This window comes from Camelina sativa, chromosome 3 (genome assembly GCF_000633955.1).
Source record: "Camelina sativa cultivar DH55 chromosome 3, Cs, whole genome shotgun sequence".
NCBI lineage: Eukaryota > Viridiplantae > Streptophyta > Magnoliopsida > Brassicales > Brassicaceae > Camelina > Camelina sativa.
The window spans coordinates 8487204-8511487 of NC_025687.1; the positions used below are offsets into that span (position 1 = coordinate 8487204).

At 34.0% G+C, this 24284-nt stretch overlaps 4 protein-coding genes across 5 annotated transcripts; 3 read left to right on the forward strand and 1 right to left on the reverse strand.

Annotated features, from left to right (window-relative positions):
- On the forward strand, positions 7761-10165 carry LOC104775992 (transcription factor MYB28-like). Of its 2 annotated transcripts, XM_010499980.2 has the most exons (4): positions 7761-7860; positions 7967-8148; positions 8627-8756; positions 9606-10165. In XM_010499980.2, the coding sequence occupies exons 2-4, from the start codon at positions 8016-8018 to the stop codon at positions 10090-10092; spliced, it is 750 nt and encodes a 249-aa protein (XP_010498282.1). In that variant the 5' UTR covers positions 7761-7860; positions 7967-8015; the 3' UTR covers positions 10093-10165. The 2 variants fall into 2 exon arrangements, with proteins under 2 accessions (XP_010498282.1, XP_010498280.1); XM_010499978.2 differs by lacking the exon at positions 7761-7860 and having other exon boundaries at positions 7893-8148.
- On the reverse strand, positions 12477-14786 carry LOC104775993 (uncharacterized endoplasmic reticulum membrane protein YGL010W). The gene is made up of 4 exons (XM_010499981.2): positions 14270-14786; positions 13044-13106; positions 12858-12929; positions 12477-12747 (listed from the first exon to the last, which is right to left on the reverse strand). The coding sequence occupies exons 1-4, from the start codon at positions 14630-14632 to the stop codon at positions 12625-12627; spliced, it is 621 nt and encodes a 206-aa protein (XP_010498283.1). The 5' UTR covers positions 14633-14786; the 3' UTR covers positions 12477-12624.
- LOC104775994 (photosynthetic NDH subunit of subcomplex B 4, chloroplastic-like) lies at positions 15488-17328 on the forward strand. Its single transcript, XM_010499982.2, has 6 exons — positions 15488-15650; positions 15730-15771; positions 15873-16053; positions 16158-16213; positions 16293-16364; positions 17096-17328. The coding sequence occupies exons 1-6, from the start codon at positions 15585-15587 to the stop codon at positions 17207-17209; spliced, it is 531 nt and encodes a 176-aa protein (XP_010498284.1). The 5' UTR covers positions 15488-15584; the 3' UTR covers positions 17210-17328.
- Positions 22510-24128, forward strand: LOC104775995. Its single transcript, XM_010499983.2, has one exon. It carries the CDS (start codon positions 22704-22706, stop codon positions 23862-23864), a length of 1161 nt encoding a protein of 386 aa, XP_010498285.1. The 5' UTR covers positions 22510-22703; the 3' UTR covers positions 23865-24128.

Here is a 24284-nt window from a genome sequence, read left to right on the forward strand (position 1 = left end):
AAAAAAAAAAAAAAAAAAGAGCCTGAGATGACAAATTAAGGCTCCGAATGGAAATAGTGTATCAGGCGTAGCAGATCTAGCGGATCAAACGGATCAAACGGAAAAAAGTGGATCTAGCGGATCTAGTGAAACAAGTGTGGATCTAGTGGATCCAGCGGTTTAAAATTTATGTTTGAATGGTAAAAATAGTTCAAAGTACTGTACAATTTAAAATAATATATTTCAATTTTAAAATTAGTATTTAATTTTTCATAAGTAAATTCTAATTAATATTGTATTATATGAATATTAATTATTTTTACATACTAAATTTGAGTTTTTTTATAATTTTGTATTACATTAGTGTGTAGACATGAATCATAAATCTTATATAATTGTGTATATATATAATATATGTCGATGGTATAAACATTTATAATATTATACATATACAATTATAAACCTTAGTCAAAAACATAAAAATATTATACATATACAATTATAACTTTTCCTCACTAAAAGTTTACAAACCTTATTTGCTATTAAATTTTTATTCATAATATTGTCTTAATAACATACTTAGATCTCTATTTTATAAAAGAAAAACATAATTACAAACCTGTTAAATCTCTATGTTATAAAATAAAAACATAATTAGAAAACATGATATATATAATAAAAAATTTACTAACATTTCTTTCACATAAGTAAAAAAAATTAACTACAACAACATTACTATAGATTATTATAAAAAATTANCGGATCAAACGGAAAAAAGTGGATCTAGCGGATCTAGTGAAACAAGTGTGGATCTAGTGGATCCAGCGGTTTAAAATTTATGTTTGAATGGTAAAAATAGTTCAAAGTACTGTACAATTTAAAATAATATATTTCAATTTTAAAATTAGTATTTAATTTTTCATAAGTAAATTCTAATTAATATTGTATTATATGAATATTAATTATTTTTACATACTAAATTTGAGTTTTTTTATAATTTTGTATTACATTAGTGTGTAGACATGAATCATAAATCTTATATAATTGTGTATATATATAATATATGTCGATGGTATAAACATTTATAATATTATACATATACAATTATAAACCTTAGTCAAAAACATAAAAATATTATACATATACAATTATAACTTTTCGTCACTAAAAGTTTACAAACCTTATTTGCTATTAAATTTTTATTCATAATATTGTCTTAATAACATACTTAGATCTCTATTTTATAAAAGAAAAACATAATTACAAACCTGTTAAATCTATATGTTATAAAATAAAAACATAATTAGAAAACATGATATATATAATAAAAAATTTACTAACATTTCTTTCACATAAGTAAAAAAAATTAACTACAACAACATTACTATAGATTATTATAAAAAATTAAATTTACGTTTACATATATAGAGATACTTTTAAAATATATATAAATTACAGGTTATGAGCCATGTATAAAAGTTTTTAATTCTATTGATTTCCTTATTAATTAACAACTAAAAACATCCCAACATTATGATTAATTAAAATTATAACTAATTTAGTCAAAAGCATAAAGGTATGAAACTTTTCATTTACTAAAATAAAACTAACTACATCAATGTTAAAAGTGGTTCATTCACTTCTTTTTACTAAAAGACAAGAGTTTCTTATCTACATGTGTTCCCTTCACTTTTTTTTATTTTTGTTTTTGCGTTGCTGAATGGGAACACATAAGTGGAAAGACCACTTGGGCTGAAGAACCACTCATTTTCCCACTCCCCATTCAAAGCCTAAATATGTATCAACAAAAAAAAAAGTTGAAGCCACGAAAACAAATTCATGACCCCTATGATTTTCGTCAAGTTTAGGGCAAAAATAAAATAGATAAAACGAAACTGATATTTGGTAAAGTACGAAATTAACACATAGATTCAAGAAACTGAACTGTCTACGTTTCTGAGGTTAGTGTAGAAGAGACAAGAGACACACAATTTTTAACGAGGTTCAGCAAATGCTTACGTCCTCAAACTTTGTTGGTAATACTTCTTGAGAACAATTACAGTTAGTGTTTAATATTGGACTTACACAAACCTAAGATCTTTTCTTAGCTTGTTCCCAATCTATTCCTAACCTACTAAGAGATCCCTAAGAACAACAACACTGAACTACACTCAGGACTCTCACTTAGAAACAAAAACCTTCACCCTTTTCCTCCAAAGATGCCAAAAGGCTTACAAGGATTTTCCTCTCTTTTCACGTTCTAAAGAGATAAGTTTTTAAGTCCTAGACCCTCTATATTTAAGGGATTTCGTGCCTCTCCCAAGGCTAACAATTTTCCTAAAATCAAGAGGAAATATTCCATTTAACTTTATCCTTTGTTAAACGAATATTTCTTTTTTCTATTAAATCTTCTAAATATCTTTAAGCTTCCTTTTTCTTCGTGTTTTACCTCCAAGTAATATCACACAACGTACCTTAACTATATCTTCATAAATCTTCAAAACCAAGACATACAAACAAAATCAACAGGCCTCTGATGCTCTTTTATCAGACAGACGCTTGTGCATACATCAGACGCCTGTGTCGAGACAGAAGCTTGTGCAGACATATTTTGTATAGCTTCTTGAACTTCATCTTCAACTTGAGCTTGCCCACATACACTTACATTCTCCCCCTTTTTTACTGAGTTTTATAACTCAAGCACAACACTTCATGATTCTTGGAAATCCATAACACAACCTCTTGAAGACTCCCCCATAATCAAACAGCATCTTCGAAACTCCCCCATAAACAAGAATCATATTCTTCTTACACCATCTCCCCTTGCTTGAGTGGTAAAACTCATTAAAAAACATTAAGAGCTCAAATTTACCTTGACAAAGCATTCTGAAATATCAACCATCAGCACAAGACTTTGATCAGTCGTCAAACAGACAAATGTCTTTCTTCTTATTATCTGGTCTGTGAGACGACATCCTTTTGCTCAACATCTCGGTCTCCAACGTTTTCTCCGTTGGCCTGAATCTTGGAGTTTCTTATGCACATGTCTTAGATGTCGTCTCTTGCTTTGAACACCTCTCTGATTCCTTGAGTAGCCACTGTCAGAATACAAACGTCTGTCCCTTAATGCATGCTTTGTGTAGTCTTCAGGACGATATAAATCATGCTTCTTTATCCAAACTTGATTGAATCTTTGACCCTCTTTGTAAAATTTCTTCCTTCTCATGACTTTTGTTACCCTCTTCAAGAACTTGTAACACTGAGCTTTGATATGACCAGATTTCCTACAATACCAACAACCAATCACTCTTCTCTTAAAGTTGTTGTGTACAGACGTCTGCCAAGATTTCAGCTGGTTGTCACTGGTCTCTTTGCTGACAGACATGTTTCGGACCTTTGACGGAGATATACAGATACTTGAATCTACAACTTTTGAAGCCAAGGTTTCTCCTTTAACAAACTGAGTAGTTGCACCGGAATCACTTCCATGGTAACCCAAACCCCATCTGACATTACATGTTCTACCAGTTGTCAGAATCTTGTCAAGATCCTCTGCTCAACATCTTGATGCTTCTTAACTGATCTTCTAAACGTTTTTCTAAATCATAAGACTTTACTTTCTCCAGAGCTAGATCTTCTTCCAGATTTGAAATTTTGCTTAACAAATAATTCATCTCTATGACAAGCCTCTGATTTTCCTTCTCCCTTTGTATTAGATCTTTCCTTAGAGTGTTGATTTGATCATTCAACAACAATTTAAGTTCTTCTTCTGTTGGCTCAGAGTCATGATCCGTACAACAAATTGTTCCATTATCAGATTTCAGTTCTAACTTATCAGCAGCAAGTTTCGTTGAGCAACAAAGTGCAACAAACTTTGACTTGTTTGTTTGAGACTTTTGTGTGTTTTTCTTCCTTTTTGGCGAATGCAGACTCTTGAACCCTTTCTTCCTCACAGAAGGACAATCTGATTTAAAATGACCAAAGCCCTAACAACCATGACACTGAACCTTATTCCTATTCTGTTCTCCTATAATCTTCAAACTCTTGCGTCCTTTATGCACCACAAACTCTTAAGTTCTCCTGTTTTACTAGCCATTGTGTTCTCTTCACTATCACAGACTGAGAAAACATCAATTCTTTGTGTGTTCTTACCTACATCAGACGATATGTATTGCAACTCATAGTTTAGCAATCTACTTGTTACCTCCTAAAAAGACATATTGTCTATATCAAGAGCAACATCCATCGCAATTTTCACAGAATGATATCTATGAGCTAAATCCCTCCACAGTTTCTTGACCAACTTCCTGTTTTTGTAATTCTTTCCAAGAGCTCTAGCTTCATTCGCAATAGCATAAATTATACCACTAAAAGCAGTAATGTTCTCAAACTCATACATCCTTAGGTTCTCAAACTCAGAAGCAAGAATATCTAACCTTGTGCGTTTCACACTTGTTGTACCTTCAAAGATAGTTTGCAGAATCTCCCAAGCCTCTTTAGCAGATGTACAACCTTGAATCAAAGAGAACTGATCCCTGTGAACGCCACCAAATATTGCTGAAAGTGCCAAAGAATTCAATCTGGACAAAGCTTTGTCAGATTTTGACCACTCTGTGTTGGGTTTTGAAACAACCATCTGATTTCCGTCAGAATCAACAACAGTCTGTTTCGGCGACTCCCATCCAAGTTCGACTGCTGTCCATGCATCTTCATGAATTCCTTTAATTCTATGCATCATCAACACCTTCCACATCCCATAATAATCTGGATCTAACACCAATAAGTCTTTTTCCATGAATAACATCGATTGTGCCTCCATGTTCTTCTTCCCAAGATCTTCACCCGTTTGTTGAGTCAGACTCTGCACAGATGCCCACTCTGATACCACTTGTTAGTGTAAAAGAGACAAGAGACACACAATTTTTAACGAGGTTCAGCAAATGCTTCCGTCCTCAAACTTTGTTGGTAATACTTCTTGAGAACAATTACAGTTAGTGCTCAATATTGGACTTACACAAACCTAAGATCTTTTCTTAGCTTGTTCCCAATCTATTCCCAACACATTAAGAGATCCCTAAGAACAACAACACTGATCTACACTCATGACTCTCACTTAGAAACAAAAACCCTCACCCTTTTCCCCCAAAGATGCCAAAAGGCTTACAAGGTTTTTCCTCTCTTTTTCACGTTCTAAAGAGATAAGTTTCTAAGTCCTAGACCCTCTATATTTAAGGGATTTCATGCCTCTCCCAAGGCTAACAACTTTCCTAAAATCAAGAGGAAATATTCCATTTAACTTTATCCTTTGTTAAACGAATATTACTTTTTTCCATTAAATCTTCTAAATATTTTCAAGCTTTTTTTTTCTTCGTGCTTTACCTCCAAGTAATATCCGAAAACGTGCATTAACTATATCTTCATAAATCTTCAAAACCAAGACATACAAATAAAATCAACAAGCCTCTGATGCTCTTTTATCATACAGACGTTTGTGCATACATCAGACGCCTGTGCCGAGACAGAAGCTTGTGCAGACATATTTTGTATAGCTTCTTGAACTTCATCTTCGACTTGAGCTTGCCCACATACACTTACATCTGACCCATCATGTTGTGCTCCACATGGGACATCTCTTCTCAATTGGTAAATGAAATCAAGGTGTTTAAATTAAAACCATTAAAGAGTCTCTCTATAGGCTCACAGGCTCACATCAACATCAACTTTACCATCGTTTTTCTTTTTGTTTTATACTCTCGACCACACTGTTTAGCAAGACATTATAGTTCTACACAAATCAGTATGAATTGTTCATATGCAAATAATGAGACTACGATGCACACATGTTTAAGCACATTTGCCGTGGTTTTGCATTATCTCTCAAGTCTCAACGACTCAACCACAACAAAAACACACGTACAATATGTTAGCTCGCCACTAGAGAAAATTTAATTTCTAGTGGCGTTATCTTTACGCGTCCATGTTAATTATTGCCTCTCTCCATATCCACCTGATAATAAATAAGATTATAATTAGATTAATAACATCACAGTAGATTTATTATTATCAGCAAAAGAAAGTGACATACGTACATTGAATTTTCCTACAAATGTGGCAAATCATATTCTTTCAAGCGCTTGGCTTGTTCTGGAAGATGAAATTTAAGCACGTGTAGATGGTACTACTACATGCAGGTGGACCATTTATAGAGAACTCCGAAACCGATAAAATTTAAACATATATTTTCGCGTAAAACTAAAGATTTTAAAATGTATATATATAAACCAAAGAATAATATATATATATATAGCTTGGCGAAAGATAAGTATTTGACATGTCAAGCTGAAAATGAGTCAAAGAAAAATTTAGCACATTGATTATTATGAATTATTGCAATTAATAATATTTCTCTAGTGCATAGATATATCTAATTATGATACAAAACAAGATTTTCCTAGTGAATCTTTAAATAAAAATGGTGAGATCTATCCAACCGTTGTCGTAACTAAATAATATACTCATGTACCAAAAGACCTTTTTTTTTTTGTTGGGTCAAAAAAGTACTAAAAATTATCATATGAAAATAACTTATTTTGTGAATCAATAACGTTTTTCTTATGTGAAAATTTTAAAAATTATTCTATAGAATATGTAAAAATTTTACAGACATGACTTTCAAGGATTCTATAGAAAATCATAAAAATTATTCTCCTTTAAAAATATCATTGATTGCATTCATATGTAGCATAACGCTTTCCGCTTTGGCTTCATGGGTGTTTTCTCCTTCACTCGGAAGTTTGTACAACGTTACAATACTGTAGTATCCTTTCAAAATATTATTATATATCCAAAATCCAGTTGCCCAGAAAAAAACAAATATCATTGATAATGGTTGGCCAAAAGAAAAGATTAACATGTTTGTGTATATAAATAACAATTTTCTTATGCGATACACAATTCTGAAGCTACCATATTATTCATAATCAGTTTTTTAACTTGGTAAACTTAACAATAATTTTGTTAAAGTAAATTTTTGTTTAGAATATATTAGTAACTATTCATTTATACCAATATTGTTATATGAAATATATTTTCTTATAATTCAACAAAACCACCTACTGTATATGAATTTACATTTATCTTTAATCTCAAGTATAAAACAGAGAGAAAAATTACTTACCTCACATTAATTAACAAATGGACTGTTTTTAATTTCTTCCGGAAACAGTGTCGACCTTCAGTTCAATTAAATACTTGAATAAAACTTTGTGATGTTATTCAGGATTTTAATAGAATTGAAATCCAACCCTAGTCCAATTAATGATTATAAATCATCCTTTAAAATTTGGTGCTATTGGATCTTATATTCGTAAATCAGGTTAAACTTTTCTAAAAAATTGATGTTACTTAACTAAGAATTCAAATCTTTCATTAAAATCCAGTGTTATCAAAACTTGAAAATCTTGAATCATCTGAAATGAAATTCTCTCGTGTTTTGTGAGTAAACTTATTATAATCTAAACCAATATACACTGCAGAGATTTTGAAACCCACACAAATGGATTCTTAAAATTATAGATTGTAAAACCTTAAAGAATTAAAGCTAACTCCATGATTGAGTAACACTGCCTATATTACTATTTACTATTTAGAAAATAAAGAGCCTTTGTAGGCATATCGAATAATGTTTTATTTTTCTTTATTCCTCAACATGTCTCTGTTCTATAAATAATCTGCTCAAGCGGGGGTACTAATTGCTACACTAGTAATCCGACAACCTTTTTAATTTTAATCCGAAAAGAAAGAAAAAAAAAAAAGTGGGATAATTTATAGCAAGACCTACTACGTACTCTCATCACTCATTCAAGAGGACCATATATTAAAGTAAGTAAAAGGCTGTGTGATATAGAAATCCCGATCAGTACGTTCAGATAAACTTTTTTTCTTTTGTTTTCGTTAAATATTTTCCGATCTCTTCTCTTTTCGTAAGGTCAACACGGGGTGATATCGGATTGGCAGGGCCGAGTCTCTGAGATATTATGGGGAGAGCGACGTGGTACGACGCCGACGGGACGAAGAGAGGAGAATGGACGGAGGAGGAAGACCAGAAACTCGTCGCTTACATCGACGAATACGGCGTCGGGGACTGGCGTTTTCTTCCTGACAAAGCTGGTATGTATAGATTTAAGTTTTTAACTGAATCACCAACAAGTAACAACTATAATAAAACGTTACCTCTAGTTTTTCATGTTATATTGATTACAATGAAAGTATAATTTAGATATATTTATCATTACTTAATAGTTTTTCATCACCGTAGTTGTGCTGTGCCGATAGAGCAGGTTTTACATGTCCTTTTTACAAACTACGTACGTACAATTATACATAGAAAAGTCATATAATCCTCAGACTAGTAGGTCTTTTTGATAAGACATATATATATTTCGAAAAGTTTAATTCTTTAAAAATTTTGTTTTCCTTTTTTCATTCATTTTTTTTTGTTTTGGCAAACTCATTTTTTCGTTCATATTTTCCTGTTTTTATAAGACTCTGGATCGCCATTATATATATGATACATCCAACAAAAGCACAAAGTTTACTGCGAATTTGAATTCACACTTATAATCTTACAATTATGATAAAAAAAAAGGTTTGCGGAGATGTGGGAAGAGCTGCAGATTAAGGTGGCTTAATTTCCTAAGGCCTGGGATTAAGAAAGGCAAATTCACTCCTCAAGAAGAACAAGTTATCATCAATTTACATTCTGCTTTCGGGAACAGGTTAAGTGCTCAATAATCACTAAAATTATTAAGTAATAAAGTGTGTCAAAACCAACATTATAATGCGCACATATATATATATATATATATATGATACCTATGTCACACTCGATTGGATTAGTGGTCTGGTATATTAATACTCCCTCCGATTTTTTTACTTGTTTGTCATTCTAGAGCTTTGCACACAAATTAAAAAAATATATTAATATTCTATTATATATCTTATTTAATACATTTTCTAATTTGTTTATTAGTCAAAATATTAAAATAGTTGAAATAAAATTAATATTTTTACGAAACATATATATTGAAAACCTAAAATGACAAGTATTTGAAAACAGAAACGAGAAGGAATAGTTATTTAGGAAACTGGTGATATCCATTTAGTCATATTTTAGTACACAGGCACCATTTGTAACAAATGGAATGTTGTAAGAAAAAAACAATACTATTTAACTTTGATTGGGGTTGCATATAATAATATAATAATATAATGTATAAACACTCGCTTTTGATTTAATACATTTTACATTTCATTCATAACTAGTTTTTAAAAAAATACTAGTATTATGTATGGATACCTTTGTCATCTCGCTAAATGAGATAGTACGAGAGGATTAACTCCTACAAATTATGATCCAATACCATATTAAAAACTTCTTTTGATAGATTGTTTACGTCAGAATATATTTGCGGAATATTAGTATATTACTAATGTTTTAGTGATAAAATCTTATTACTAAGGACTAACTACATTTTTATTTATTTTAAATAGATTTTTCCTCGACTTTTTGCGTAAAGATAATATATGCTAAACGATTTCGTTTTGTTGTTTACGGAAAATTGTAGGTGGGCACTAATAGCTCAGCAGATGCCAAATCGATCAGACAATGACATCAAGAACCATTGGAACTCTTGTCTCAAGAAAAGACTGAAGAGAAACGGAATCGACCCAGTGACCCACCAGCCGGTCGCCAATAACCTCACCGTCGAAACGCCGTGGTTTAATACAGAATGCAGTACTTCTTCTTCCGCGACAGCGAGCCCTTCTTACTCCTCCTCCCGCTCGGCCCATCTCCTTAATAAGATCGCCACTGGTATCTCATCTAGACAACACTGTGTCGACAGGATCAAGAACATCTTGTCGGATCCGAGAACCACAAACATCCACTGTCACGAAGAAGAAGGGGAAGAGTTGACCAAGGACCATGAGAAGATATTAGCTAGTGGTTTTCAAGAAGAAGACTTTTTAATGTGGGACGAGGAAGAATTGAGGCGTTTCATGGAGGAGATTAGTGTAATGGAGTTCGGCACGACGTCGTACGATTGTAATTAATTTGTACTTTTCATACGTGACCTACTTGAGTTGTTGATCCTTTCCTTTGGTAATCAATATAGTTATTGTGTTACATCATGGATCGATCATTCAGTAGTTTGTGTTTACCACATATTAGGCTTTCTGCACGTGTTCTTGTTGCAACTTGCAAGGAGTAATATTCATGTACCAGTGCCACTACCTAGGACGAAGAGAATAATTTCTTTAAAGCCAAATCTTTTCTAACATATATTTAATAGTAACACATAAATAGTAGCAGTGGGATAAAATAGGAAAGTTCATGAGTTTGGATTTGATAGTAAAGAAAATCCTATATTGACAATAACAGTGTATACATGTTGACAATACTTTCTCACGCTTTTTATATTTTTAATACATATAAATACTTTACAAGAGAAATAGAAGAAAAAAAGAAGAGAAAAAGAAAAACTATTGCGATAATTGCAGTGTTTTTTTCTTCCCTGGTCCACATATGCTCGATCTCCTATGGATTTTCTCTTTCCAGTGTTTTTTTTTGCCCTGGTCCATATGCTAGTTTTGGATTTTATCTTGCAACGTAATGTATCTCTGTGTACGAAGGTGATATTTTTGTTTTTTTTTCTAATTAATATTATTTTGATAGTATCCGTTGTATTATTACTATGAACTGTACGACTTTTTTTTTCTTTTTCTTAAGAGAGTGGTTTGTGAAATAAATCAAGAGAATATATAAAACTAAAATAAGTAATGTAGGATTTACTGATAGATCAATATACAAATTCCCCGTATTATGCTTTATAAGTAGAAAATCAAAAGAAGAAATCGATAAGCCTTAGGGCATCTCCACTGAGAGATTCTAACTAAGAGGCTTTAGAAAAAAATATATAATAAAAAGAAAAAAAAACATAGAGAATGGGTGCTTGAGTTGCTAGACAGGTATCAAATTTTCAATGGTTACCATTAATAAAAGATAATAAATATATATATATGATTAAAATAATTTCTTTTTTTTTAAGCAACGTTACAGCAGCAACGCTGTTGGACTTGGTATTAGACTACAATGTTTCAACTTCCAAGCACGTATAATAGCACCTATATAATACCATGTAGACAAACGAAAAAGAAACAACTGTTCTTATATAGTATTTGACAAAGTAACAAAAGAACATATCATATCGATCTTGATGATGGATTACGTGTTAACCATATTCTACATAATATTTCTCCCTTTTTTTTCGATGAAACACACAAGATTTCTTTTTATTTAGTGATACTAAACACTAGTCGGGAGCATATGATAGACTGACACAGAAAAGTTTAACAAGATCTCTGCGTAAAGATAACACGTACGTACAACGAGAGAAATGGTCTAAATTTTCTCAAGACAAAAGAAAAATACAAGCACGGCCGCTTATAGAAGAAGCTACAGTGCAGATAATATATGGTGTAAGAAAAATATCGGTATAAGTCGCCAAAGTCGGGACATCGCTCTGAGTGTTGTGACTTATACGTGTGGAACATGCAGGGCCGAGTGGGATGTTCAAAGACGTCGTTAAGAAGACCCCATTTTAAGACACGTAGTCGTGAGGACACACCGGAAATTCGTTATCGATTGGGTTATACATAAATTTAGTCACGTTATACTTATGCGCCCCCAGTTCATTATTGTTCTTTCTTCGTTCAACCCTTCATTATTATTCTGATATTTTTTTCAGTCATGATAGTTATTGTTGATAAATTGATTTGATTAGAGAGTATCAACAATAAAGTCTCTGACTGGTGACTTGTTTAGAGTTTGGACAGAATAATCTGTATAGGACTCCGACTCACTGTTTTAGCGTAAATTTTCTTTGGAGCCACTTGTACCTAGAATAATAGTTTCTGCTAAAAAAAAAGAAAAAATCATTTGATAACAGAAAAAAGATTTACGCTAAATATGGTGGATCCATGGAAATATTCCTTCTCACTTATTTACTCCCAATTACGCTAAGAACTGTCCAATCACATTCACACCCAAAGAAAGTTGTATTCCCTCCCACCTCCGGCTTCCATCTAGAAGATGTTTTTAAGAAATGCATATCGGTTAACTCAGATGTTTAACCAAGTCTGTCAAATGTTTTTCTTGTTTAGTTTATAGTATTTCTTTATTTTCCGGCGACAAGTGATTTCTTAGGTCTTCGATTACTTCATGTAACATACAAAGCCTAGCCTATGCACGTTTAGGGGAGAGCTTTACGGTTTACATGTTGATTGTTGGGATATGATTCAAATTATTTAGGGTTTACATTTATGGGTTTGTTTCATAGATATTTGGAGTTTCAATATTTTATATTGATTCACATTTTTAAGATTAAGAGAGATATCAGAAATTTAACTTTTTTTTTTTTTTCTAACACATTGCTCAGTGACCGAAAAACTTACTGCAATTTTCAATATATTAGAGGCATGCAATAGACGTTACACACAAATCCATCAATCCATGATGGACTTATTATCATTTCCGTTACAGAAACACAACAATGGGTTCAAGTTCTTCCGTATTATAATCCAAGCTTATGTGACCTTATTCTTCTGTTGCTTCTTTGCTCTCCATTCCTTAACGTCACTTTCTACCTTGGCATTCACACGCGCTTGGAAACCGGGATATGGTTCATACCCGAAAACCGATTGAAGAACCTGCATTTCACACAATTTTCACATTAGCTTATCAAGTTTCTGGTTACGGTTTTCCCACAGAGCTGTAGTAAGAAGGTAGCAGGACATAACAAACAAATCACAACTTTCACCTCGAGCAATACGAAGAAAGGAGCCATGAGAAAAGCCTGGACTAGATTGTCTAATAGCGCAGGTGCTCGTTTCTGTGAGTAGACAAGAATCAAGAATGATCTGTTTTAGGGCCCCATGAATACCGATGAGGAGAAACAAGTTATAGGAGAAACAAAACAACAATTCCTAAAAGCCAAAGAACTTACCTCAAACATTCCATGGCCAACGAACTGCCCGGTCCAACATAACAGCTGAGATGCCAACCCAACCTGCGAAGAAAGACAGTCAAACTGTTACAGCATCTACATATAACAGAGGGATTTCAAACACATATAACAAACTATCAAATGATTCACAACACTCAAGACACATACAAAGCTCCTAATTTTAACAAGTGATGCAGACTCCAAATATCTGAGACCATCACATACGTACAACAGGTCAAGAACAACACTTTTTGTCCAAGCAGACATCACTAATGAGTCAACAACTCTAAAACACATTACAAGTCTTTGAATGAAAGAATCAGAATCTTGCAAAACAAATCATGAATGTTTAAAGCCAGAGACAGGGTGTTAAGTACACTGCTGTCTGTCTCAACGTTAACAGCTAATGAAGGGACCCCAGAGACAGAGGAGGACTAAGTTAATCGTTGAAGGTAATATAACAAATCCAAATAAATCGATTTCAATATATATATAAACAGGTATAGCCATATAGGGGCTTCCAAGTCAAAGCTTGGAAAACAATTAACAATAAATGCATGAAGCACACACACAGACACACTGCAACTGTATATATATATAAACACAACACATGGATGGACATCAAAGACAGTTAAACTGTTACAGTATCTACATATAACAGAGGGATTTCAAACACATATAACAAACTATCAAATGATTCACAACACTCAAGACACATACAAAGCTCCTAATTTTAACAAGTGATGCAGACTCCAAATATCTGAGACCATCACATACGTTGGTGGTCAAGAACAACACTTTTTGTCCAAGCACACATCACTAATGAGTCAACAACTCTAAATTACAAGTCTTTGGATGAAAGAATCAGAATCTTGCAAAACAAATCATGAATGTTTAAAGCCAGAGACAGGGTGTTAAGTACACTGCTGTTTGTCTCAACGTTAACAGCTAATGAAGGGACCCCAGAGACAGAGGACTAAGTTAATCGTTGAAGGTAATATAACAAATCTAAATAAGTCGATTTCAATATATATAGACACATATAGCCATATAGGGGCTTCCAAGTCAAAGCTTGGAAAACAATGAAAACAATAAATGCATGAAGCACACACACAACTGCAACTGCATATATATATACACAACACATGGATGGATGCACATACTCTGATTAAATATGCTCACTTTTTTTTATCAAAAACCCCAAATTGAGATAAGAGAAACCAAACCTTAAAGGAAAGAGAAGGTCCTAACTGAACAGCGAGTAAACTGGAACCAACCCAGCAAGAGAAACACATGAGAGCAGCTACAAAGCCAGATTTTTTATCCAAACAGATGTAGAACAGAGCATAAACAAGGGTGAAGATGAACCCAAGGTTAAATCGGAGAACGCCGTCGAGGGTCAACGATTGAGAAACCCCTAATTGAGAAGGATCGAAGATTGGGGTCGTGGAGTGGAGGAGAAGCAAAGCAGTGAAAACGATCGGCCAAACGAAGATGATGTGGATAACAATGTTGATGGGATTGCTGTGGTAAGCACCGTAGAAGGCGAAGTGTTTCTCGAGATCGAGCAGTCCCATCATGCGACTCATGATGGGATTGATTGAGATTTTTGTTCTCTCAGGAAGAGTAATCAGATTAGAGAGATACTGTGTATGTGTTTTATTGAGAAGGTAGGTTGGTGGAATTGAATGGAAAATATATAATCACCAAAAAACACAAAACAGGGGAGATTAAAAAAGACAAACATACATACATACACACGGGAAGAAGACGAAAGTGGGAAAGTTCTAAGTTTAGCAAAGTTGCTAACATACGCTTCATAATGCTAAATTGCGCAATCAAGCGATATGAAGTTGACTTTACTTGCCCGCAGATTTCTTCTTAACTTTGACCAACGAAACAAAAAAGAGTAGACGTGTTTTTGTGATTGCTAACCTACGCTAACAGAGGTTTGATTAGTTTTTTTTTTCCAAATCCAAAAAAAACCTGTTGACAATAGTTGCTAACATGCGCTATTGAAACGAATTAATGTATTGAGATGAAGACGTAAGCGGAAAGATTGAATTGACCGACCAACGATTTCTTACCAACTTTGGCTATGGTGATTACTACTAACTTGCACGTATAGAAGACTGAATGTGTTCTGTTATTGCTAACTTGGGCAAATAAATAAATAAAAACAGTTTGTTGACTTGACACGGGGAAGGATACAACTTGAATTAGTTGGAGAGTTTTAAGATTGTAATAGCAAGTCTGGAAGGGTCATACTCGCCAGCTTTCATTTGTTAGAAAGACTAAAAATAGGGTCCTGTGATTGCTAACCTGCGCTTTTGATGTTTTGTTCCTTTGTTTATTTCTCACAAGAGTTTAAGTGTGGACGTTACTGATTCCCTTATCCACACACATCTTCTGCCTCCAATAATCTAATCTTTATAAACTTTAAAAACTGAAATTGAATAATAGAAAAAAAGATTGTAACGCCACTGTGTCTTCTATCTCTCTCTCTTCCATTCAGTGCCACGCCGCCATCAAGAAGTAACAATGGCTGAAGCTTTTACAAGTTCCACCTTCACTAACCTCCACATCCCTTCTTTTTCCAATCACTCGGTACATATTATTTCATATACTAACAGTTTATATATTAATATGTAAAGAATACTTCAGAGAATTTTGTCTTGTGTTGTAGCCTAAGCAGATTTCAGGACCAAATCATGGATATTGGCTATCTGTGAGTAATCTTCTCTACCTAATGACTTAAATTATAAGAATCTCCTTCTATTCTATTTCTTGTTATGAACTTACGTTTTTAAGATTTGAAAAAAATATTAGAGGAAAGTGAATGAGAAGAGGGAAAAAAATCTGATGATGAGAGGAAGCTTATGTGTAAGAAAGGCATTGCCACATGATTTGCCATTAATGGCTGTGATGGTCCAACAGATTGAAGGGATGCGTGATATCATTACTGAGAAACACGTGTGGCATCTAAGTGATAAAGCCATCAAGAATGTTTGTAAGTTACAAATTTGGGGTTTCTTGAGAAGAAGATTCTTTACTAAGTAGAAATTATAAAAGGTTTTGATTTAATGTTTTGACATTGATCTTGATCATTTGCAGATATGTTCTATATCATGTTCACTTGTTGGGGATGTTTGTACTTCGGTTCCGCAAAAGTATGGAAATAAAAAACTCAAATTGAATATCTTGATCCATTTGCTGCATTGGGATCTTAATAATGGTGTGATATTATAGGATCCATTCTATGACTCGGAGGAGTACCGTGGAGATGGAGGTGATGGAACTGGTTATTGGGTCTACGAAACTGTATGTATCTCTTTCTAACTTAGAAATTAAATACTTACAAATAACATACAACTTATAATTAGGGATGTTGCAATGGACTAGCCAGCCTACCATAATTAGGGATGTTGCTATGATGGCCTATGGACTAGCTAGTCCACTTTGATATTAGTAGACTGTAAACCGTTGAAGTCCGGTTTGTCCATCGCGGTCTAGCATGCCTTACACAGCGATAAAAGATGAACATACAGTAGTTGGCTTTAGGTTTGTGTTTGATATTCATTTGTTTCAAATAAATTTACAACTTTAATCATCTAAACAAAAATTACAATCCTTGTGTTAGCATTTGAGTTTACTAATTATTCAAAATAAATATACAAACTTAATCATCATTATAAAAGAAAAAGGCGTTTGTTAATAAACGTCAAATACAAATAAAATGGGGGATTTTCCATTTGTGTCTCGTGTGTATACGTTTGAACTTACAAAACGTTGATTTTGTTTTCCTTCTCAACGTGAAATTTATTTCAAACCTTGTGTTAAGGTTTGATGTTACACTGATTTTATCCTATATAGTTCGGGATATACATGTGGATTTTCCTGTCGTGCTTAATAATAAGGTTGGGTAAGATTGGGCTGGGTCGGCTCATAGACATTTGGCACATCACAAATATAGTAAACGTACAACTATTAGTATAAGATTGGATAATAGTTGTTTATTGTGTTTTGGGCCTTTTTCGCTAATATGGGTGCAGCAAGAAGACATAGAAGAGAAAGCAAGAGCAGAGCTATGGCGTGAAGAACTTATTGAAGAAATTGAACAGAAAGTTGATGGCATAAGAGAGCTAGAAGAAGCTGTTACTAAGTAGAAAACTAACTTGTAAATCATATACCAATTTGACATACACATATATATATATATATATTTCTTATAACGGTCATAAAACATTATTATACTCTCTTCCATTTTATATAACAAAGTTATCTGTTTCTTTGTTGTGTTGTGTTCTAAATCATTGAACGAACATGTTAGGAGCACTTGACACCATGAGAAATTTTTTTGTCTCAAGTATTTTTAAAATGTTGACGAATCCGTTTTTTCTGTGTTTATATAAATTAATTTACTCAATTGGGGCTAAATTAATTGGTCGTATACACTGGAAAGTGAGTCCGATGAGGAACAATTAGCGGGAAATACGCTTTTGCACGATTTTATCTGTGTCGTCGAACTGACGAAAGTATAAAAACAAAACTAAAAACAATTTTTTAGCTAGAATAAGTTAAGATAAGGAGAGCTTGTCATGTCTTTGTCAGTAATCTTCGTGCTTCCATGTTTCAAAGCTTTTTTTCTAGCTTGTAATTCACACGAGTGGTTTTTATTTGTTTATTTTTGTGTTCTTTTAAAATTTAAGCTTAAATTTCAGATATTGATTTTTTTTTTCTTTGTTGTTGTGGTGTGCGTGAGTTAGGATTTAGGAACACATGACAGGAGATATGATGTAACATTTTTATTTACACAAAAAGAAAAAAAATATATCAATATGTTTTAGAGGTGATATTAGTTTGAGATTTATGAAGATTTTTGAAGAGTCCAATAAAATTATTAAGGGGGAGGTATTGGTTTAGGATTTAGAAAAATTTTTAATGACTTTAAAAATTAGGTAAAATATGTTGTTATTCAATCAAGACTTTTAAAAACTCTTTAAAAATTTGGTGTTATTGGTTGTGGATTTGTAAAAAGTTATCTAAAATCTTGATAAATCTAGTGTTATTGGATTAAGAGTTTTATAAAGTCATTAAAAGTTTTATGTTATTCAAGTAAAACAAAAGAATCTTGGATTGTTAATGAATTCAAATTTTATGTTATTGGTTTAGGATTTTATATCATTTCCTTCATAACAAAAGTCATGAAAACTCTTTCATCAAATAGAAAGATTTTACAAGATTAGAAAAAACAAATCATCAAGATTTTAAAAAACTTCCTAAACAATCTCTTAGAATCCTTCATTTTTAACTTTTAATTTTCTATGATTCTAACAATCAGCAAGAACATAAAGTCATTAAAATTCTTTCTAAATCCTAAACCAATACCTCCCCCTAAAAATGAGTAAGTGAAAGATTGTTAAAGATTGTTAGAGAGTTTTGTTGATTACTTTTCTAAAATCTTGTAAAGTCCTCCAAACAATTTCTGTATTTTTATGATATTTTCCATGATTTTATTTTGTAAAAGAAGCGTCTAAAATCATGAACCAATAACATAATAATTGAACTCATTAACAATCCTATATAACATTTGTTAAGATTTTAATGACTTTATAAAAATCTAAATCCAATAACCCAGATTTGTTAAGATTTTAAATGACTTTTTACAAATCACAAACTAATAACACTAAACTTTAACAGAGTTTAACAAAATCTTAATCTAATAACAAAAAATTCTACATAACATTTAAAATCTTTAAAACTCTATTCAAATCTTAAACCAATAATCCCACTGTAGTGTATTCTGTCGTATATCAATTAATTCTTGTAGTTGTACAGTTTTAATTCTGTCCCAAACATGATCGATGACTGCTAATGACAGATTTATCATAGGGTGAATTAGGTGAGTAACCAAAAAAAAAACTAACAAATAATATAGCCATCAATTTGAAAAAAATAGAAATTTAAGAGTAAGGGTAGAGTAAATTACCTTTTTAGGTATTATGGTTTAGAGATAATGGTGGATGGGGTGGACGTCGGTGGTGGTAGACGGTGGTCCGGTGGTGGTGTGGCGATGGTCCGGCGAGACTAGGCGGTGGTCCGGCNAAAACAAAAGAATCTTGGATTGTTAATGAATTCAAATTTTATGTTATTGGTTTAGGATTTTATATCATTTCCTTCATAACAAAAGTCATGAAAACTCTTTCATCAAATAGAAAGATTTTACAAGATTAGAAAAAACAAATCATCAAGATTTTAAAAAACTTCCTAAACAATCTCTTAGAATCCTTCATTTTTAACTTTTAATTTTCTATGATTCTAACAATCAGCAAGAACATAAAGTCATTAAAATTCTTTCTAAATCCTAAACCAATACCTCCCCCTAAAAATGAGTAAGTGAAAGATTGTTAAAGATTGTTAGAGAGTTTTGTTGATTACTTTTCTAAAATCTTGTAAAGTCCTCCAAACAATTTCTGTATTTTTATGATATTTTCCATGATTTTATTTTGTAAAAGAAGCGTCTAAAATCATGAACCAATAACATAATAATTGAACTCATTAACAATCCTATATAACATTTGTTAAGATTTTAATGACTTTATAAAAATCTAAATCCAATAACCCAGATTTGTTAAGATTTTAAATGACTTTTTACAAATCACAAACTAATAACACTAAACTTTAACAGAGTTTAACAAAATCTTAATCTAATAACAAAAAATTCTACATAACATTTAAAATCTTTAAAACTCTATTCAAATCTTAAACCAATAATCCCACTGTAGTGTATTCTGTCGTATATCAATTAATTCTTGTAGTTGTACAGTTTTAATTCTGTCCCAAACATGATCGATGACTGCTAATGACAGATTTATCATAGGGTGAATTAGGTGAGTAACCAAAAAAAAAACTAACAAATAATATAGCCATCAATTTGAAAAAAATAGAAATTTAAGAGTAAGGGTAGAGTAAATTACCTTTTTAGGTATTATGGTTTAGAGATAATGGTGGATGGGGTGGACGTCGGTGGTGGTAGACGGTGGTCCGGTGGTGGTGTGGCGATGGTCCGGCGAGACTAGGCGGTGGTCCGGCGATGGTATGGCGACGGTCCGACGATGGTCCAGTGGCAGTCTGGCGAGACTAAGCGGTGGTCCGACGATGGTCCGGTGGTGGTGTGGCGGTGGTCCGGCGATGGTCCGACGATAGTCCGACGATGGTCCGGCGATAGTCCGGTGGTGGTCCGACAATGGTCCGACGGCAGTCCGGCGAGACTAGGTGGTGGTCCGGCGGCGGTCCGGCGGTAGTAGAAAGTGGTTGTTAGGAAGCAGGGGGTGTGGTGTATGGTGGAAGAAGTTGGTTAGCGATAAATATGTATATATTGTATATTATACAAATAATATTGTAGGTATATAGTTAGAGTAGTCATTTAGTTAATTTTAGGTTCTTTTTAAGTCATTCTCGTCAATTCCCCTTTATTATACTCCATCATTCACACATTTTTTTGTTATAAATTCATTAAAGTTTCTCGATCATTTTTACATTATTTTTTTATTTTTTTTCGTCTGAAGATTTCCATTATAAAATACGATTTTGAACTACAATGGTGGAATACGTTTTTGAAACCCCAAGCTGGAGGAAAAACAAAGCTATCCCCAGAAACTAGAGCCCAAAAGAAGGAAACTACACCCAAACGAGGGAAACTTATACAGAAAAACAAACTACAAAACCTGAAGGAACTACCAATGGAATAATCTCAATTAAGCCCAAACCAGAGAACCATGGAGAAAGCGAGTTGAAGTAGAACGAATTGGGGAACCTGATAGAGAAATTGCCGAAGGAAGATGAACGCATTAGCTCAAGGAAGACGACCAAACCAACCTTCTAGCAAAACTGGAGGAAACCCAAACAAGTGGGTAAGCTGAACCATCCACGATTTGCAATAAGAGGAACCCGATTGAAAACTCAGCCATGGAAGGGCAATCAGAGACAAACCATAAGCAAAATCCAAGAAAGATTATCGTAGCAGAACAAGTCAACCAGGCTAACAACCAAATCAAAGAAGAGAGGCCACAAAGGAGCTGATACCGGATTGCACGAAAAGGCCAACTTGTAGATTAAGGACCTCTAAATCCAAAGACCTAGCCAAAACCAACGATTAGACCGTCGTAAACAAAGAAGGACATAAGCTATCAAACCACATAAAACCAAAGCCAAGTCACTCAACACAACCAAAAGAGGAGGAACCCAAAAACAACGAGGCCGTTGTCGCAAAATCAAAGGGAACTTCAAGCGAATTCAGGGATACGAGAAACTGACTAAATACAAGCTTCAGCTGAGACAACACCACGGCAGAGCCAACAAAATCCAAGAAAAAGCTCTTCAGATCCACCTCAAAAGCAACCAGAACATGCGATAAAGTCATCATCGACTCACAATCAAACGAGAACAGAGCCGATGAACTAGAGTGTCGAGACATTAAAACCAGATCGGGAATCTTGAACCTCCACGACCAGATCAGAAAGACGAAAAGGAGCCACCTGAGAATAGATCCACTTCCGAACATCAACAATCGACCACCAATCCTCCGAAATAGTCACCACGCCGAAAGGAACTTACCATCACCGAGAGTAAATGACAAAGGTTGGAGACGACGAAACTGAATATTGACAAAGCTAGGAAGACAAACTAAAACGAGAAGAAACTGGAACCGACAATAGTGTTGTGGAAGCCATCCATCGCCGGCCATCGGAGAAAAGCTCTTGGTTGACGGCTAGGGCGAATACTTCCTCGAGGTGTGCGCGTTTATTGTTACGAAAATTTTCATTAGTTTACCTACCATATGAGTATAAAAGCGTATAAAATAGTATAATGTTAAAGAGTTTATTTCCTAACTTAGCTTTTAAATTTGCAGAGGTAAATGTTACTGTTGTAGTACTATTATCATTGTTTATTTGTTTTCTAGTACTATCAGAAAAAAGAGAATTCCATGTCAGCATTTTTGTCCTTGAGGGATTCTAGAACGACGAGAAAGAATCAGTCAGACAAGACCGAGTCCGTCTCTCTCTTTCTCTCTCTTTCTCTCTCTTCATTACAAAACACGCCAACGAAGACTTAGCTGTCTTTTTTCTCCACATGTGCAGTGCATTGACCTAGGCTCCGTCACAGCTCTTGTTACCGCCACGTGACACCCTTCAATATCTCACTCTTTGACTTCATATATCACAGCCCCGTGACTTTTAAGAATTTGCTGTAACTGAGATTTTTTACACTGCAGCATTTACTTCCTACAGATCCTTGTACTTTTTATTACAATGCTAGACGTGTATCGTACCGAGTAACAAAAGAGAAAAAGGAATGAGAACACAAAAAATCAAATTCTAGCTTTACTCGTCACACCTTTTATTAGTATTAGTCCCAGTGAATGAAAAAACAAAAACAAAGAGAAAGTGAACTAATATTGAATGTTTCTAAATTACGCGGTCAAAATAATCGCTTTATAAATACATATCTTCTCCTTCCTAAGCTTTCATCAATCATCATCACTCACTTTCTCTCTCAATCCAAAACCAATACTAATTAAACCAAAAAAGAAGATATTTTTCCCCCAAGTCTGAGAATTTTTCTGAGAAAAAAAGTTTCGATTTTGCGTCTGTTTTGAGGATGCCAGCAACGGATTTTCAAGGATCATTTGGAAGGTCGTTGCTAAGTTTACGGCGAGACCAAGTTGACTCATCATCATCAGCCGGAAATAGTAGCCACCACCACAACCACCACGAGCCAAGCAACATGGAGGTTGAGCTAGATTCGTTTCAGAGACAAGTCGCTGAGAAATTCATCGATCTCAACGCCTCTTCCAACGACCTTCTCTCCCTCGAGTGGATCGGAAAGCTTCTTGATTCTTTCCTCTGTTGTCAAGAAGAGTTTCGAGCTATCGTCTTCAACCATCGTTCTCAGATCTCTAAATCTCCCATGGACAGATTGATTTCTGACTACTTCGAACGGAGCATCAAAGCTCTCGATGTCTGTAACGCAATCCGCGACGGTATCGAACAGATCCGTCAATGGGAGAAACTTGCCGACATCGTTATCTCTGCTTTAGATAGTCAGCACCGTTCGATCGGAGAAGGACAGCTCCGGCGAGCTAAGAAAGCTCTGGTCGATTTAGCAATCGGAATGCTCGACGAGAAAGATCATCCTTCCGGTACAAATCTAGCTCACCGGAACCGTTCATTCGGAAGGGTCAAAGAGAGTCACCACCGCTCGATTGGTAACTTCAGATCTCTTTCTTGGAGTGTTTCAAGATCATGGTCAGCTTCTAAGCAGTTACAAGCTCTAGCTAACAACTTAGCAACGCCTAGACCAAACGAGGTTGCTGCGAGCAATGGTTTAGCTGTACCAGTTTACACAATGACTTCGGTTTTGCTTTTTGTCATGTGGGTTTTGGTAGCTGCGATTCCTTGTCAAGACCGTGGATTGCAAGTTAACTTCTTTGTGCCTAGGCATTTCCAATGGGCAGCTCCTGTTATGTCGTTGCACGATAAGATTGTTGAGGAATCTAAGAGAAGAGATAGGAAGAACTGTTGTGGATTGCTCAAGGAGATTGATAGGATTGAGAAGAGTTCGAGGTTGATGAATGAATTGATCGATTCGATTCATTTTCCGTTGAATGATCACAAGGAAGCTGAGGTGAAACAGAGAGTTGATGAGCTCGTTCAGGTTCGTGAAGCTTTGAGAAATGGTTTGGATCCGTTTGAGAGGAAAGTTAGAGAAGTTTTTCATCGGATTGTGAGAAGCAGAACCGAGAGTCTTGATTCTCTTTGATCTTTTTGAACATGTTTGTCCGAATATGATGATGACTCATACATATTTGGATTTTTCTTCCCTTTTTTTTTCTATTTATCTTTTTTGATCACTTGTAAAAAAAAGAAACTCAGGGAGTGTAGAAGTTATCTTCTTATCTCTTTGTGTTTGCTAATAGTGATGATGTTCGTCTTTTGAGAAGCTACTTGTTTAGTTTGTTGATATATTGAGGTTCTACATTCAAGAAACAAAAGAATCTAACATTGCGAAGAAAGATTTTCTTTAGTTTGATGTGTTCTGCAATATGTGTTCCAAGTTTACAACTCGAATTGAAAATACATAGAAAACTCTACACGTTTAAACTCCAATCTCTAATCTTCAAAATCTTCTGTTTTGCCCAAATTCATAGTCTCCTCTACTTCATATCTGGCAAGTGTTTCT